Here is a 16376-nt window from a genome sequence, read left to right as displayed (position 1 = left end):
ATAGTCATGCCATTGTCGTCATGCATTCGTGGCCATACAGTCGTTGCGATGCCGTCATATGATAATTCTGTTGTCGTCATTGCATCTTCTTCATACCATTGTTGTCATATCGCCGCCGTCATTCCAGCGTCTTCATCCCATCGTTTTCATGTCTTCTTCCTGACACTTTCGTCTTAATGTCACCGTCACATTTAAAGAATTGGCATTCCCATTCTCGTTGCCATACCGTCATCGTCATTCTACCGTCGTCATTTCTTCTTCGTCATTGTATCGAAGTCATGCTATTGTTGTCATACCGTTCGCGTCATTTCAGCGTCGACATCCAATTTTCGTTATCCGGTCGTCAGAATAGCGTCGTATGCTCAATGTCGTTATGCCGTTGTCGTCATTCCAACGTTATCATGGCATCGTACTGTCATCAGCATACAGTCGTTGTCGTGCCGATTAAACGCTCTCATGGTTGTTTCATCGTCTTCGTTCTGTCGGCTCAAACCGCACAAATCAGCTTGATTTAGTGTTCGGATTTCGCTATAGTTTGTGAACGGTGTAGTGCATAAACAGAAAGAATGCATCGCATGAACGTCGCCACCTTCAGTGTGGATAAACGGACCTTGCAAGAGATGGCCAGTTGCACAGGTTGAATTGCATGCACCGTACTGAGTTGTATAGTATTTAATTCGCCTTACTGAAGCTTCGCTTGACATTGATTACGATCTGCGCATTGTATCTCCATTATTTTATGCCTAATATTATATCAGCAATGTTAAACAAAGGACACAGTATATGCTTTTGTAGCGCTGGACACAGCGTTATGGTTTCTGCGTTAATTTATGGGTGCATCCATTGTAAGTTGTTTACCTTTCCGGCGTGCACGCACACTACGGTAAAGAAAAAAATGGCACTTTACGAGCCTTTTACAGTTCAGACATTGTCATTTAAAAAAAAATTATATAATCCATTTGGGGGCTGTCAGTGACCGTGCACTCTTCCGATTTCGCGTGTGTCTAACGGTGAAGGCCTTTACACTTTACAACGCGTCCCTAGTAAAGCCTGCTAGAATACATGAAGCCTGTCCATCACATTAGTAGCCTTGTGATTTTGTTTGTCTTGGTAGGCTAGTGTAAATATAAGAATGTATCGAAACTAAAATATCATCTTCGAGTTCTTTAGCCTGTTTAACATTTTTCATCCATACGAGTGACATGAGTGGCGTCATAACCAAACTGACTTTTGATAATCGTCCATCCATAAACGCGAGACACTTATGATGGCCCACTGTCGGCGGGCAGTGTAAACAGAATAGCAAAATGTGTCTCCTCGTAGGAATCTATAATGCCGCGCTTTCCTGCTGGGGATCGCTTTCACCGTAGTATCGCTGCCGTGTATAACATGCTTAACTTTTGTGAACGCAATCATAACCACGGTAACCAAATTGCGCATATCATGATCAGAATGAACCTATGTGAAATGTTATAATAATTGCTCAAGCGTCGGTTTGGCCAATCTGGCCAAATGTATGTTTCACGTAAAACAGAGCTGAAACGAGTGGATGTATAAATTGCGATGAGGTAGGCCGATGGTGAAGTTTGTAAATATGCTTGATGTTTTTTGTTTGACGCGATCGTTAACGCGCTATTTTGATGCACCACATTCACTTTAATAAACTTCCAGGTACACCTTTACAATTTCGATGCCATGTACACTAACACCTCCTCACATCTTTTAATGCGATTAGCAATCTTAGCCTACATAAACCGCTTGATTTCTATTTACTAGCTATCTATCTAGCGTCCTTACGCCGCTTTCTCGCTAATAAAGAATTCCCAAAAATTTACCCGGCACTGGGCGGTTGCAAGATGGTACCGCTAGATGGCCCAACATGTCCCAAGGGAAGCGGGAGAGAGGGGCCCAATGCAATAGGCGAATGATGCAGGACGCCTTTCCGTGGTGGCATTGCGTTGTGTCGCTGCATTGCTTAAATGTTCATCGCATCAATGTCGACACTCCTGGTGAGATGACTGCTGACGGATTTTTTTTTCGCTTACTCGCAAACGCCCGCGCGAAAGCCTGCTCTCAGAGGTAAATACTGCATCTACCTCCTACCACGTATCTACAAGGATCAGTGAGCGCAGCGTTGCGTCCACAAAGGTAGCAGCAAACAAGTTGCGGGGCTTAGTTGCAGGTTCTTGAGAACGGGAGCTGTGGCTCAGCACCTTTCTATACTGTGCATGTGATGTGGGACTGTTCCCAGATGCGTGTCCAAACAACATCAAAGAATTTAAATACACTGAGCGAAAGAATTTAAACCAAGTCAACATGCAGAGACGGAGAAAAAGAAGGTGATACTTCAGGCCACTCGCTCACTTTTCCTATGACAATAGGTTATATCTTCATTGTTTCCAGTGCAACTTTTTTATGTTTGTGACTTTGCGATGCGTTGTTTTCAAACGATGTGCCAAAAAAACATGTGCTTGGTGTGCAGCGAATGAAGTTGAACACCTCCCTGTATTTACTGTACCGTCACTGTTTCGTGTATTTTCTTTTCTGCCAGGTACGACATGATTATACTAGGCAGTAGCAGAAGAGAGGAGAGTCTTGGGGGTGAGTATAATTATGCCGTCTTGCGAAAAAAAAAATTCGACAATGCGCTTGCACAAGTGGATCACTTCTATTCACCGGTAGAATTCTCGAGAGCTAAAACACTACTACATACTCTGCAGAAGCTCGAATGTGATGGAAAATTTCACAATCGCGTCTTTTGTAGGTCACTACTACCGCACTACACTAGAGATACCCAAAAGAGCATGGCTCTCATAAAGAAGTCTTATTTAATGGAAAACATCCAAGCAATACTTCGTTATGGTACCAGAAGAATATCACCAAAACTGCAAATTGGTTTTTATGCTGCTGCTCTGGCGAAGCTGGTGATGAGCGTTCACAAGCGCGAAAATAAATTCCGTGCAATTGGCGCACGTAAGGTGAACGACATCGAGACTTAATGGAGCTGGCATGAGAAAGAAAGATCCCCGAGTTAATTGGAACTGTTGAGCAGGTTCTTTCGAAACACAAATATGCAGCAAATGACATATGTTATAGGCGCAGGTGCAGGACATTCTCGCACTTGCGCCATGAGCCAGGTTGGCCGCCAACGTCTGGCTACATTATGCGAGTATTTTAGGTACTCGTTTACATCCACGACGATACAACCAAGAGAAACGCGCAAGTGGGGAGGAGCGCAGCGCACAGCAGACTGCGGCTGAATTGGCTAAAGCATATGACCGAGAGCCCCGCTACTCCACGATCAAGGTTGCCGAGCGTTTCCGTTGGGAAACCCGTACACGTTTCGCATCTGCTCCTGTAGACCGTCACATGCAGGATGGATAGATTTCTCACGTAGAGTGCAAAGGTCCGCTATAAAAAATGTGTTTCTTTTTGTAGGCTACGCATTTGTAGCGTCCGTCTGTAGTGACCACCGGATGCAACTTGGCGAAGACAAAGCATACACGTACAAAGGGATTCGCATCACAGCGCACGAAGTGGCGCACACGTAAGTGGCCTCGCTCCCGTCGGAGATTTATTATGATTTCATTTGGTGTACCTAAACCTTCCGCGTCATATATGCTTATATCGCGCTAATCTGTCGGTAATTTTAAAGATATTGAGGTAATGTATAATTGAACTTTATCCTTTTTACAAATGGTTACGAATCAAACGATCGTTATTAGAAAAGAAAGGCCTTCGTGAGGCACCATTTCATTTTTTGTTAGACACTGGAAAGTGTATAGCTTTGTTTATGAACCCGCCGCGGTGGCTCAGTGGCTATGGTGTTGGGCTGCTGAGCACGAGGTCGCTGGATTGAATCCCGGCCCCGGCGGCCGCATTTCGATGGGGGCGAAATGCGAAAAACACCCGTGTACTTAGATTTAGGTGCACGTTAAAGAGCCCCAGGTAGTCGAAATTTCCAGGGTTCTCCATTACGGCGTGCCTCATTACCAGAAAGTGGTTTTGGCAAGTAAAACCCCATAATTTTTTAGCTTTGTTTATGGAGTGGCCTACCGAGAACTTTTGCCAAATTGTTTTGTTATTACATGAGATAGGACGCATTAAATCGTTGCGTTGTCATGCTTCCAGGAGGCTATTTTCACTGCCAACATAGAAACTACTCCTTTCTCTTCACTAGCACCCGTAAGCAAAATTCCTCCAGTTTCGTCTTCCGTACTGAAGCCGAGGGATCAGGCCCCGTTTACGTCAGGAACCCTGCCTCCATTTATTGTTTGCTCTTTCTTTTTGCACGTGGTGCCTTACATGGGTGTATTGCCCGGTACACCTTTGGATGAGTGGCAGAAGTCATGTGCCCTAAATGGTGACGCTACAGGGAGTGCTTACTATCTAGAGGCATCTCTGCGTGTGACCTTGACTATGGCTGAAAGCGGGCCTCCTTCGATTGGGAGGGCACGCTGAGTTTCGCTTGTAAGTTCAGCTGTTTTCGCGTTGTTGCTTTGCAGACACAATTACCACCCCAAGATCTGCGTTCTACGCTTGTCTTTGTGCAATTTACAAACATTACGAGGGGCCATTTAGGCTTTGCTAGCCTTGTGTCACGTCTTCGCGACATGCTGGATTTCATATAAATCCAAACGGGACGCTTAAGCTGCATAAATCATGACTTTGACGTCAAGTGTGGTCATTCAGCGTGAACATGTCAGGGTGCACATGTTAACATGTGAACAAACAGCGCTTTACACATGGTGCCTTCTAAGAATGGTGAACATGCATGAACTCTTGCGGCTGCATTCATTCCAGTTCAGAAATTGAAATTATGTTTTCTGCGATACCAACTGTTTTACAGACTGCGATAGGATGCGAGATGGTTCACCTGCCTAGTCTGCGTTTTTTCAGTCCGAAAACATACTCATGTACAAGCACTGTTGTGTGCTAAATGCTTGTTTCAGCTTTATTTAAATGCCTCTAGATATGTTGCCCGGGGTAGAAAATTGTGTATTTTGAATATTATTGCCTCACAAGCAATAATTTCTAGCTGCAATTTGATTATTTTATTTACCCGACGAAAAACCTGGCTAGAAGAAGTTGAAAGACATCCAGTGCAGAATTTGTTGAGGGTAGATGTACGTCGAGGCGCTCCCGGCTCAGAAAGCTTTCTTTTGCTATGTCCTGCTGCGACCACTTTCGTGAGCTTTTCGTCATCCTGAACCAAAAGGTTATTGATCACTTACGGCAAGCCCTAGACCACTATGGTTTTCCGGGGTGGCGCACGACCGTTGGCCTACTAAAACACACCGAATCTGTGTTTAACTTCAAACTACAATTAAGGGTATTACCTTGCTTGCGGGCCAACCGCCGCGCCATTCCACCTGGTGGACCTTTGATGACACATCAACCTCGAACGAAACCCTGCCGATGACCCAATGCACGTTAATTCCGTCCCCATGGCTACCTGGTATGAACGAACGAACATCGTCGACAGACAGGAGGGAGATGACGCAACTGTACAATCAACTACGACTAGGTTGAGCGACTGCAGGCCCTTTGAGCATTATGTCTAGCTACACCCAAAAACGAAAAGGGAAGGGGTCCACTGTGCGAACGCAAGCTAGGTAGCAACCGCCAAAGCTTCAACAGACATTGGAGTAGATGGAATGCCTAAATTCAGCACGGTCCATTCTGAAAATCTGCCTGAAGGAACGTAAACCTATAACGATGTTCCTCAGCAACCCGCTTACACGGTCCGGTGGCGGCATGGCGAACGCCCGTTTCAAGCACGTCTGTTTCATCTTGCAGATTGCCGCTATCACCAGTAGTCCCGATGTTCTGCTACGAGATCCTGCAAACGACACGCCGCACAGGCTCCTACCGCGATCGAGCAGCGCCCAAACCGACAGTGGTGTTCCATCTGCGCCTGCGCAGGGATGCGCTGCTGTTCCGGAGATGGATTTTCCGTCCATCAGCGTGCCTATGAACAACTATCTCAACCGCACACGTCATGGTACAAAGGTGGCGCTGGCAGCATGGATGCCCAAGGCTATAAGAGCAGCTCCGTGGGATCACTACTTCAGTGGGTCCGGTGGCGGCATGGCGAACGCCCGTTTCAAGCACGTCTGTTTCATCTTGCAGATTGCCGCTATCACCAGTAGTCCCGATGTTCTGCTACGAGATCCTGCAAACGACACGCCGCACAGGCTCCTACCGCGATCGAGCAGCGCCCAAACCGACAGTGGTGTTCCATCTGCGCCTGCGCAGGGATGCGCTGCTGTTCCGGAGATGGATTTTCCGTCCATCAGCGTGCCTATGAACAACTATCTCAACCGCACACGTCATGGTACAAAGGTGGCGCTGGCAGCATGGATGCCCAAGGCTATAAGAGCAGCTCCGTGGGATCACTACTTCAGTGGGTCCGGTGGCGGCATGGCGAACGCCCGTTTCAAGCACGTCTGTTTCATCTTGCAGGTAACATACAATTGTAAATGTTACAGAAGTGATAATCGTTGTTTGCTGCTGCTGCCGGACCCTCTAAATTGTACTGCCGTTTTGAAAGAATTGGTGCATTGCCTAAAAATGTCATTGCTGTTACTTTGCGGTGACGTTGAGACCAATCCTGGACCAAATGTGGACGAAATGCTGTCGCAACTGCTGGATGGGCAGGCCCGCATCAGCCAAGATATAGCTAGCCTATCTGAAACGGTTGCATCCTTTGATAGTCGTCTAAAAAATGTTGAGCAAATGGCGGCGACTATGTCAAACATTGCACCACGTGTAAGCGAACTGGAGCACACCGTCGGTGCGCTTCAAAAACTAGTAGACAAGCTAGATCGTCAGAACGATGACTTAGAAAATCGACTCCGAAAAAACAATTTGGTTTTTCATGGCTTGCGTGAGAAGCCTTCCGAGTCGGCTGATGATCTGCTTAAATCTGTATTGGAACTTGTATCAGTTAAACTCGGTGTAAAATGTGACGACATAGAGCGTTGCCACAGGCTTGGAGTTGAAAGAAAGGATAAACCTCGGCCAGTAATCATTAAATTACTGGATTTCAGAACAAAGGTTGCTATATTGAACAACGCCCGGAAACTTAAGGGGACTAATATATACATAAACGAGGACTACTCTGCACGTGTACGGATGGCACGTAGAGCGCTGTGGCAGAATTCGCAAGATATGCGCAAGAATGCTGGTAAATATAGACTTAAACATGACACACTCACGATTGATGGTGTTCGTTACATGTGGGACACTGATAAGAATGTCATTGTTCAGGCTTCAGCGCGCTCGCCTTCAACGGTGTCAGCCTCTGTGCCTTCGGCTCCCGTGAAATCGGCTTCTGCAAAAGCGACTGGCAGGAATAGAGCTTCGGCTAATACTGCTTCGGCTCGTGTTGACTGACGCTGCGAGCAGAATATAACTGTCCTCAATGTAAATGCGAGGAGTGTACTCAACAAAGTTGAAGCTCTCAATTGTTTGGTGGAAAGCCACAGCCCATCAATTGTCTGTCTTACAGAGACTTGGTTACATGAATCTGTTATTGATATCGAAATTTCGCCTCCCGGTTATTCACTACTTCGGAAGGACAGAGAAGTTGGCCGTGGTGGTGGTGTGGCAGTTCTCATTAAAACAAGCCTTAAATTTTCTTTATTACCTGAACTTCCTGGCATTGAGGCTATTTGGTGCAAAGTATACAGCAGAGGTATTGTAATAGTTGTTGGTGTTATTTATCGCCCTCCGAACTCCGACGATATTTTTCCTGCTATCAATGAGTACCTTATTAGTAACAAGCTGTGTGGTTGCAAACTATTGTTAGCAGGGGATTTCAATCTCCCATGCATTAACTGGAGCACACTTACCCCAACTGGCCGTGATAGGGCGCTTTGTGCTTCCCTGATCGACCTTGTTATTTCATTTGGGTTAACTCAACTTGTGGATTTCGTAACGCGCGAAAACTCAATATTAGACCTTGTATTTGTAAACCAACAACTCTTATCGCATGGAGTTAAATGTGAAGTCACCGAAGGCTTATCTGACCACAAAGCAGTTGAAATTGCCTTGAACTTAGTGTGCCCTCGACTAAGACCTGCATTCACAACCGTTTTGAACTTTTCTGCAGCTGACGATACTTCCGTACTTGACACTTTAGCCTCAACTTTTGATGACTTCCAACACTGTAGTGAACTGCACAATGTAGACACGTTGCTCCTTAAATTTTGTGGCATTGTACATGAATGCCTGTCAAAGTACGTGCCCCAAAGATGTATTAAACGGAACCAAAGACACCCTTGGTATAATAGGGAGATAATTCAGCTCACTCGTCGCATTAAGCGGCTGCGTAAGCGAAGCCGTTCCGAGTGTAAGAACAATGCTTCTTTCTTCAACACGTTGAAGTCTAAATTAAGAGCGAAAATGCAAGAGGCTAAGAGCTTTTACTTTAATAATACATTGGCTACATTTATGAAAAAAAACCCATCTAGGTTCTGGAGATCGATTAGTCCTGCATCGTCTCTACCTTCTTCCTTTATTGTTAATGACCAATCCTGCTCCCAATCTGAAACTATAGCCAACGCCTTCAACAACTTCTTCGAATCTGTTTTTTCTACCGATAATGGCACCAATCCTCCATTTTCCGCGTGCCGCAATCTGCCCTCTCTTCCAAATCCTGATGTAACCTCCTCTGGAGTACATAACCTCATATTAAAACTTGATGTAACGAAAAGCCCAGGCCCAGACGGCATTCCAAATATGTTCCTAAAGAGGTACTCGGAATGGTGCGCAAGCTATCTGACTATAATATTTAAAAAATCAATAGACTCTACAACAGTGCCCCGGCTGTGGAAATTGGCTAATGTCGTGCCCGTATTAAAATCGGGAAACAAACAAATAATACCGAATTATAGGCCAATATCTTTACTTTCCACCAGCTCGAAACTCTTGGAGCACATTATTCACAAGCACATTGTGGAATACCTAAATGCCAACAATATTCTTTCCCAATCGCAGCACGGTTTTCGTGCTGGCTATTCCACTGTTACGCAGTTGCTTGAATTTACGCATGACATTGCATCTTCCCTTAACAGCCGAGGACAGCTTGATGCCATATTTATTGACTATTCTAAGGCCTTCGATTTAGTTTGCCATGCTAAGCTTTTAGTTAAACTTCGTACATATTTTGGTGACAGCAAGCTGGTTGATTGGATAGCTGATTACTTACGGTCGCGCTCTCAGTTTGTTACGTATAACCACGAGAAGTCGTCTGAGGTACAGATTACATCTGGGGTGCCGCAAGGCTCGGTGCTGGGGCCGCTTTTGTTCATTATTTTCATAAATGACGTGGCAGAAATCATTGGCGATACTCAAGTTAAACTTAGAATGTATGCAGACGACTGCGTAATCTACAACACAATCTCTGATGCTCATGATCAGGTTGCGCTAAATAACGTTTTTTCATTGTTTTGTAACTGGAGTGAAACCTGGCAAATGTCTATTAACTTAAAGAAGACTGTGGCCATGACCTTTTCAAACAAGAAACAACCCCTTTCTTTTACTTATACTAACGACGGAGTCGGTCTAGTACATGTTACGGAGTTTAAGTACCTCGGTGTAACTCTAGCGTCAAATTTAAAATGGCGCAAGCATGTTGAAATGATCTGCAATAAGGCTCGTCGAAAACTTTGGTATCTCCAGCGCACGTTAAGCAACTCAACAAGAGAATGCAAATTGACTGCGTACAAAACTTTGGTCAGGCCCATACTAGAATATGCATCGGTTGTTTGGTCACCTCACCTCAAGCACGACATAGCTATGTTAGAATCTGTCCAAAAAAGAGCAATTAGGTTCATTTTTTGTCGCTATGACCGGCAATTCTCGCCTACTTCGCATGCACTCGTTTTAACGCTGCAATCTCTCGAACATCGGCGTAATTCTGATCGCGTTATCCTTCTTCATAAGATAGTTCACACCGGCTTGAGTGTTCTGGTGCCGATTTCTTTTGTTGCAGCTTCAGCACGCTGTACTCGACGATCTGATCCCCTGAACATTGTGCCCTTCAGGTCGAATATTGATTCTTTTAAGTTTTCCTTCTTTCCACGGACGGTGGATTTATGGAATAAACTTGATGGGTCTCTGCGCAGACTCGGTACTGAGGATTTTGAAAAAGAATTGTGTAATTATGCATTCTGGTAATGTTTTCTAGTATTCTGGTGAATTTTGTTAAAAGTACTTGAAATTGTATTTTTTTTTTTGTTACTCTGTACTCACTCCTGCTATGTCTCAGAACTGAGACAGCAGTATTTGTAAATAAAATAAATAAATAAAATAAAATAAAAATGATTGCGTGGCATGGCACCAACCAAGGATCTCGTTGAGCACTTGACATCTCGCCCAGACGTACGTAGTAGCACGATCACTGTGACCACCTATGATAGACAACATGAGCAGAAGTTGTGCAAGCACCTAAAAAGCGAGACTAAAGCTGGTGCAGCGTGGCAGGGACTGTTTATAATCGGTGGATCAAAAATAAGACACGGTGTATCATCTATTGAGTGGAAGCCAACTACAGGCCACAGATGCTCAAGGAAGTTCCGAAAAATCGAATATACTAGTGACGAGACTGGTGGGGAAAGAGGCTATGTATTAATCACGCTCGGCACCTCGACATCAATGAGGGCAATCCTCTATCAAGTAGTTCAAAGCGCATATATGCCTATACAAAGTGCGAACACTCTTATGCAACCGCTGCCACACTGCAGGTCAAAAGAAGGACGTCTGTCCTAAGCAACGAATGTGCGGGAAGTGTTGTAAGAAGCGGCACAAACGCGGCCCTTGAAGTATGTCAGCGAGAAAAAGACTGCACTACAATTATTGTAATGAGGCTGGACATGAACCAGCCGGCGTGACCTGCCCAGGCCGCGAATCATTCGAGGAGAAGGCGAAAGCGAAGACAGACAGTGGATGATCTCGCACTCGATCGGGACGCTGGCGATTCCTGATCCGCTCCGAGTCCGAAACCTGGAAATCGATGTTGATTAGCTTTCCTTCCAGTGTTCCGTGGAAGAAGCTATCTCCGTCGGTAACGCTTTGTTTGTCATATATGACAAGCCGAACGAGAAGGTATGCGGAGACTGCATGCACCACAAAAGCGAAAGTTGATGGCCGCAGCACATTCGATGGTACGCACGTGACAGAGGGCAGATGACTGCAAAGGCGCATGGAAGAAATGCTACGACATCTTGCGCAGCAGGAGAAATAGATGACAAGAGGGCTACAAGCCTACCGCGCCATGTACAAATTCCAGAATGAAATCATCCACAAGAAGCAACGAGTAGAAAATGTAATAACTTAAGTTCTGGCAAGCAGCCGCCTAACAAGATAACCCTGGGCAAGAGGTAATCAGCGTCACCCCAAGCAAACCATCACAGCAGCGTCATAATCGGAATGGGCCATCTGAGGCTGATACCGGGACGCAGTTTCTTCAGGCACAACAAGAACGTGACAGGCTACTATGGCAAAGGCAGAACGAATCGCCGAATATATAACGGAAGGAAATAACCAATGTTTTTCAGAAAATGATCCCCGAGACTCTCAGGCAACTATCAACAATTGATGCAGGGAACGCGACAATTCGGTGTCACCGCACAGCGTTTCTATTTCCCATATAAATTATGACGACGTTCTAGTGTGATGGTGCATAATCATCGAGCCGCAAGGCAGAACGCCAGTCGACACACTTATAAAATGATCTTGTGAGAGCCGCTGTGTAAGTCCTTCAACGAAAATCAAGCAGTCTCAGTTTGTGTGCCATCGAACATACCGCAGTTTCCATGTCAGTGGGCCTCTGGGCTCTTCTTCAAGAAACTCGAGGCGCCAACAACGTAATCGAGCGGCTGCTAAGGCTATTTCGGCACTTATTCCTAAACAAGGAGCACAGTAACAAAGCACCTATAGTACCACTAGCGGTGGCGCAAATAGCCACCTTGAAAGCACGTCACTGTAACATCAACACCGATGGCGTTTTATGGCGTCAGCTGCTATCAGCTGGCGAAGGGTCAAAACACCAAACTTGAATGTTTGCACAGGGAGGCCTTGCGCGTGATTATTGGAGTGACCTAACGTACCCACATCCACGAGGATCAACTGTACCGGCGTGCGAACCTCTCAACCTTCGAAGTAATTACAAACGCTAGAAACCAGGGCCATAACAGTGGGATGAACGAAAGAATGGCAACAACTTCGGCTTTATGACAGGCAACAGTTACATGCAAATCCGTTCAGGCAGAATAAGGCTCAGGGCGGTGCATAGCAATGGGTTGTTGTTCACATTGATATGACAGGAAGGAAATTGTCACGGGTCGCAGCTCTCGCGGCGGTCCGAACCTGGGATGGACACGTAGTTGTGAACGAATATTCACACGCCTTTGACTAGCTCGAACTATAGGCAATCAAGATGGCGCTAAACAGATGTGAATCATGTTTACTTTTAGGCGACATATTGTATGCGTCTATTGTCGAAACGGACGCTCTGGAGAGACTATGCTCCGCGCCCGAAACATCCAGGACTGCGCACTCCATCAAGCATGCATTGTGTAATGGAAATTCACCCCCGTCCCCCTGCCCCGTTTAACGTTGCAATAAAGAAAATGAAATGAACCGATTCCTCAGAGGATCACAGAAGAAGCGGGGTTTGGGTGCAGGGCCACGTGGGCGCGTGAGCTAACGCATTTCCGTTGTTCTGATGCAGTCCAACTGAGTGATTTCGCCGAAAAATCTATATCGTGGGATGGCTCAGGCCTCTGTTGCTTGGCGCAAGAAATAACAAAAGACGATCCCAGAAAACCTCTCTCAAGAGGTGCACAAGTGCTCGATCAGAAAGCCCGAAGCAGCTTTGCGCCCACTGAAGTTATGCTCAAGAAGTCGTGAAGTTACATGCCGACGGTGAAGCGCCGATCACTTGGGGCTCAAAACAATGCAAGTCAGTCACAACCTCCCCGACTGAAGTACTCAACAGGCCAAGATGAAGCGCCCCCCCCCCCCGCCCCCCGCCGCCCTTCCCCTCCCTGTTATTCGCCACATATACTGAGACTCTCCAGGCCTCAAGATGCTTGTAAACGCGGTTTTAGCACTAGAAACACTCTAGAAAAGCGAATCTTTCTACCCGTGGCAGTGGCCAGGGCTGTACTACAGTTAGAAACTGGCCTGGCAGGCCAGATCTTGGCTTTCGTAAGCGGGGTGAGGCCTACAGTCGTCCCGGGGTGGTTAAGTTCTTCGAAGCGTGTCGTCTTCGGTGGCGGTGGTGTTAGGATTTTAGCCTGAACATCTCAGTACCCGCACACCTTCGTACACCACTGATCCATCCCTTCTTAAATAAAACTCAACTTCACTGATTCATTCAAGGAAACGAAGGCGAGAAGCGGGTAGTATTTGACTGGCTGACGGGTTGTTCGAGGTGGACATGGAGAGACATGTCAGGATCTTATAAAACATGGCCGGGGCTGCACAAGGTCGAAAACTGCTTTTCCCGTGGTAGGTTTTGAACAGGCTGCAAGTAGAAATCTGCTATAAGTAGGCTTTGCACATAAATAAGCTGAGGCCAGGGGGGGTTTGATGAATCTTTCTACCTTCATTATATGTTTACCCTGCGATAACAATACACTTTCGACCTTTGTGAAAGGTGCACATCACGCCAGCGCTGCTGGCGAAACTCCTGCAGAATTTATAGGCTCTGAAACCGGATGCTACGTTGCCAAAGACATGGGAACCTCGTATCTTCAAGCAATTCAGGGAAATGAGAGGAAACTTAATGCTGCGGAGGGGGGGGGGGTTAGTCAAGTGAGCATCCTGAAAGCTTAAATTGTACAACCGCGAAGTGGTCAGTGTTACTAAATTCACCTTTCGCGTTTGGGAAAATCGTCTGGAAAGTTCCGTGAATAAGCAAAACAATCTATCAATCTCTGAATCATCAATTCATTTTTCAACAGCAGTAAGGGTTCCGCCACATCAAAAGCGCTTGAAAACAACCTGAAAGTGGCCGAGTTCTCCCGTGTATGTCTGTGGTTTCAGGCATGATGTGTACAAATATACGCTAAGGCATATTGCGCAAATATTTTAAGAATAGGTAGCCCGTTTCATGCTTTTCTAGGATAATTAATAAGACTTAGGTGTATTGTAGAGGCTGCAACAAGAAGCTATCAAATTCTCGCTAACTGCAAATCAATTGATTAAGATACACTGATGGATGTGTAATAATTAAGCTTTGAAACAATAGATTTCTGAATGCCTGAAATACTTAACGCAAATAATCAAAGTTAAAATTTGAAGATAGCTCGAGATGCATAAAAAACGATGCCATGAAATTCACATATACGCAAAATAGCACCATAACTTCCCCACTGTGCAAAGTTCACAAGCGCAGAGTGTATGACTTGTGACTGGAAAAGCTAACTGTGGAAGGGGGAACAACGTATGGACTACTAGAGAATATTCTGTATAATTTATTTGCTCAGGAAAGCATATCCTCAACTATTTTCGCGTGAACATATTTGGCAGAGACATACGTGGTGACGGGCATGAATAATTCGTTAAGCGTGGGAATGTGGTAATTTCAAATCACTGTAATTCGCGTTCATTACTGCGTCACAAGCTAACAAATGAGAGGACAAGGACAAAAAGCTGCTACGTAGCAGCTTAAAAAAGATTCTTGGCCCCTATCCCTGGCATTCAAACACACGCATACAGATGCATTGCATAAGTGCACAGTTATTTCGTGTGCATGCCTCATTTTATACAAAGAAGAAAAATATATTAAAGAATATAACGGCGAGAGAACATACAAAATGCATATGATCAAATATAGCGATGTCACTTATGAACTGCAAAAGATTTAAATTGTTGCAAACAGCGTCACCTCCTGCACAGACACAGATATAACACATTACAATAATTTTAGACTTTACCCATTCCGCAGCACAAGAAAATAAGAAAAATTACACTTATCAGGCAGTTTCGCATGATGATACACCGCAAAAAAATTACGAATAGCCTATAATACCTATAATAAATATACACCAATATCCTAGCATGCTTAACAATATATATATATTAGGCTCATGATGAGTGTTACTTTACATGTAAATAAAATGCGCTGTAGTAAAACTAAAACAAGGTTGTTGTTTCAGAGACACAAAATATTGGAGGACGCTTAAGCTTCGCCTTCAAGAGTGGAACGCGATAGCGTTATCGCACCCTGTTTGCACCACCCACTCATTCGCTCGGCATGCTCTTGATGAGACGAAAGGGAGAAGTGGGCGAGTGGCGCGCCACCTATCGGGGCAGCACCGTCCATCGCGAGGAGGGGGTCTTCTGTGTTTGCCGCAAGATGGCTCTGCGTGTGCGCCAAGCGCAGAAGAAATGTAGGGGAAACGTACTTCGCTACTCGTTTAACTGCGACTTCTGTAATTTACATGCTCATAATTACCGATATACACCGCAGTATAACTGTCTACGGCACGTTTCTAAGGCAACACCGCATTCGCTAGAGGCGCTTTTGTCGCGCTTTGAACCATCGAACTCTTGGCTCAGTGGTAGCTTCTCCGTCTTACACTCTGGAGACCCTGGCTCGATTCCCACCCAGCCCATCTTGCAAGTTGTTTTTATTTATGAGTTGCCTTCCGGGATTTTTCGCTGACGGCCAAAGCCGCCGACACCGGCTTTTCTGCCACACGAGCTCCTTAACGCTGGCGCGTTAAAAAAGGTAAAGCCACACAAGTGCATACAATAACACTCACAAATGCATGTGCAAATCAACCTATGATTATAAAAGGCGAAATAAAAAAAATATACGAAATTCCGGCAGCCGTTTATGATATACTTCTATGGAACACGTTGAGCATGCTTGCTGGTTTAAAGTGCAGTGTTTGCATACTGTTCTAGTGTATTTAAAAATTTGTCTCTCTATCAGTGCCACCTCTTGCAATTTTGTGTAGCAAGCTTCGTACACGAAATTATGATCTGCTGAGTTCATATCTGGCGAGTGCGAAAGGTAACAGACGTGCTTGTTTTTCTCTGATGTCATATGAAACCAGTCTGGTTGCTGTAAGGTTACATAAGTGCAAAAAACTACGCTTGTTGCGTCGGAGATATGCTTGAAATTTTATAGCAAGGTTTAAAAGTGGTACAGAGCTCCCGCGTACGGGCATCATACTTGGCAATAGCTATATAGTGAACTGCCTTCTTATGGAGCAGAGTCAACATTTGTAAGCTTGCTTTCGTAGTAGTACCCCACACTAGGTGGCAATACGGTAAGTAAGGGGAAAATAGGGTGTTAAAATGTGTTTGAGATTGGGTAGTACGATATATCGCTGTCTAAGGAGAGCACCCCG

General features: G+C 45.3%; 1 protein-coding gene across 2 annotated transcripts in view; it reads left to right on the top strand.

The window, feature by feature from the left end:
• The window catches only part of LOC142564786 (venom metalloproteinase BumaMPs1-like), a 49103-nt gene that overhangs the window by 23407 nt on the left and 9320 nt on the right, over nucleotides 1-16376 (top strand). For both annotated transcript variants that reach the window (XM_075675941.1, XM_075675940.1), the window contains 2 exons: nucleotides 2552-2601; nucleotides 3439-3547. In XM_075675941.1, the coding sequence (XP_075532056.1) occupies nucleotides 2552-2601; nucleotides 3439-3547 (159 nt within the window). The remainder of the gene's footprint in view (nucleotides 1-2551; nucleotides 2602-3438; nucleotides 3548-16376) is intronic.

This window comes from Dermacentor variabilis, chromosome 11, assembly GCF_050947875.1.
Source record: "Dermacentor variabilis isolate Ectoservices chromosome 11, ASM5094787v1, whole genome shotgun sequence".
NCBI lineage: Eukaryota > Metazoa > Arthropoda > Arachnida > Ixodida > Ixodidae > Dermacentor > Dermacentor variabilis.
Note: the sequence above shows the minus strand (reverse complement) of the source record. Positions and strands in the feature narration are given on the sequence as shown.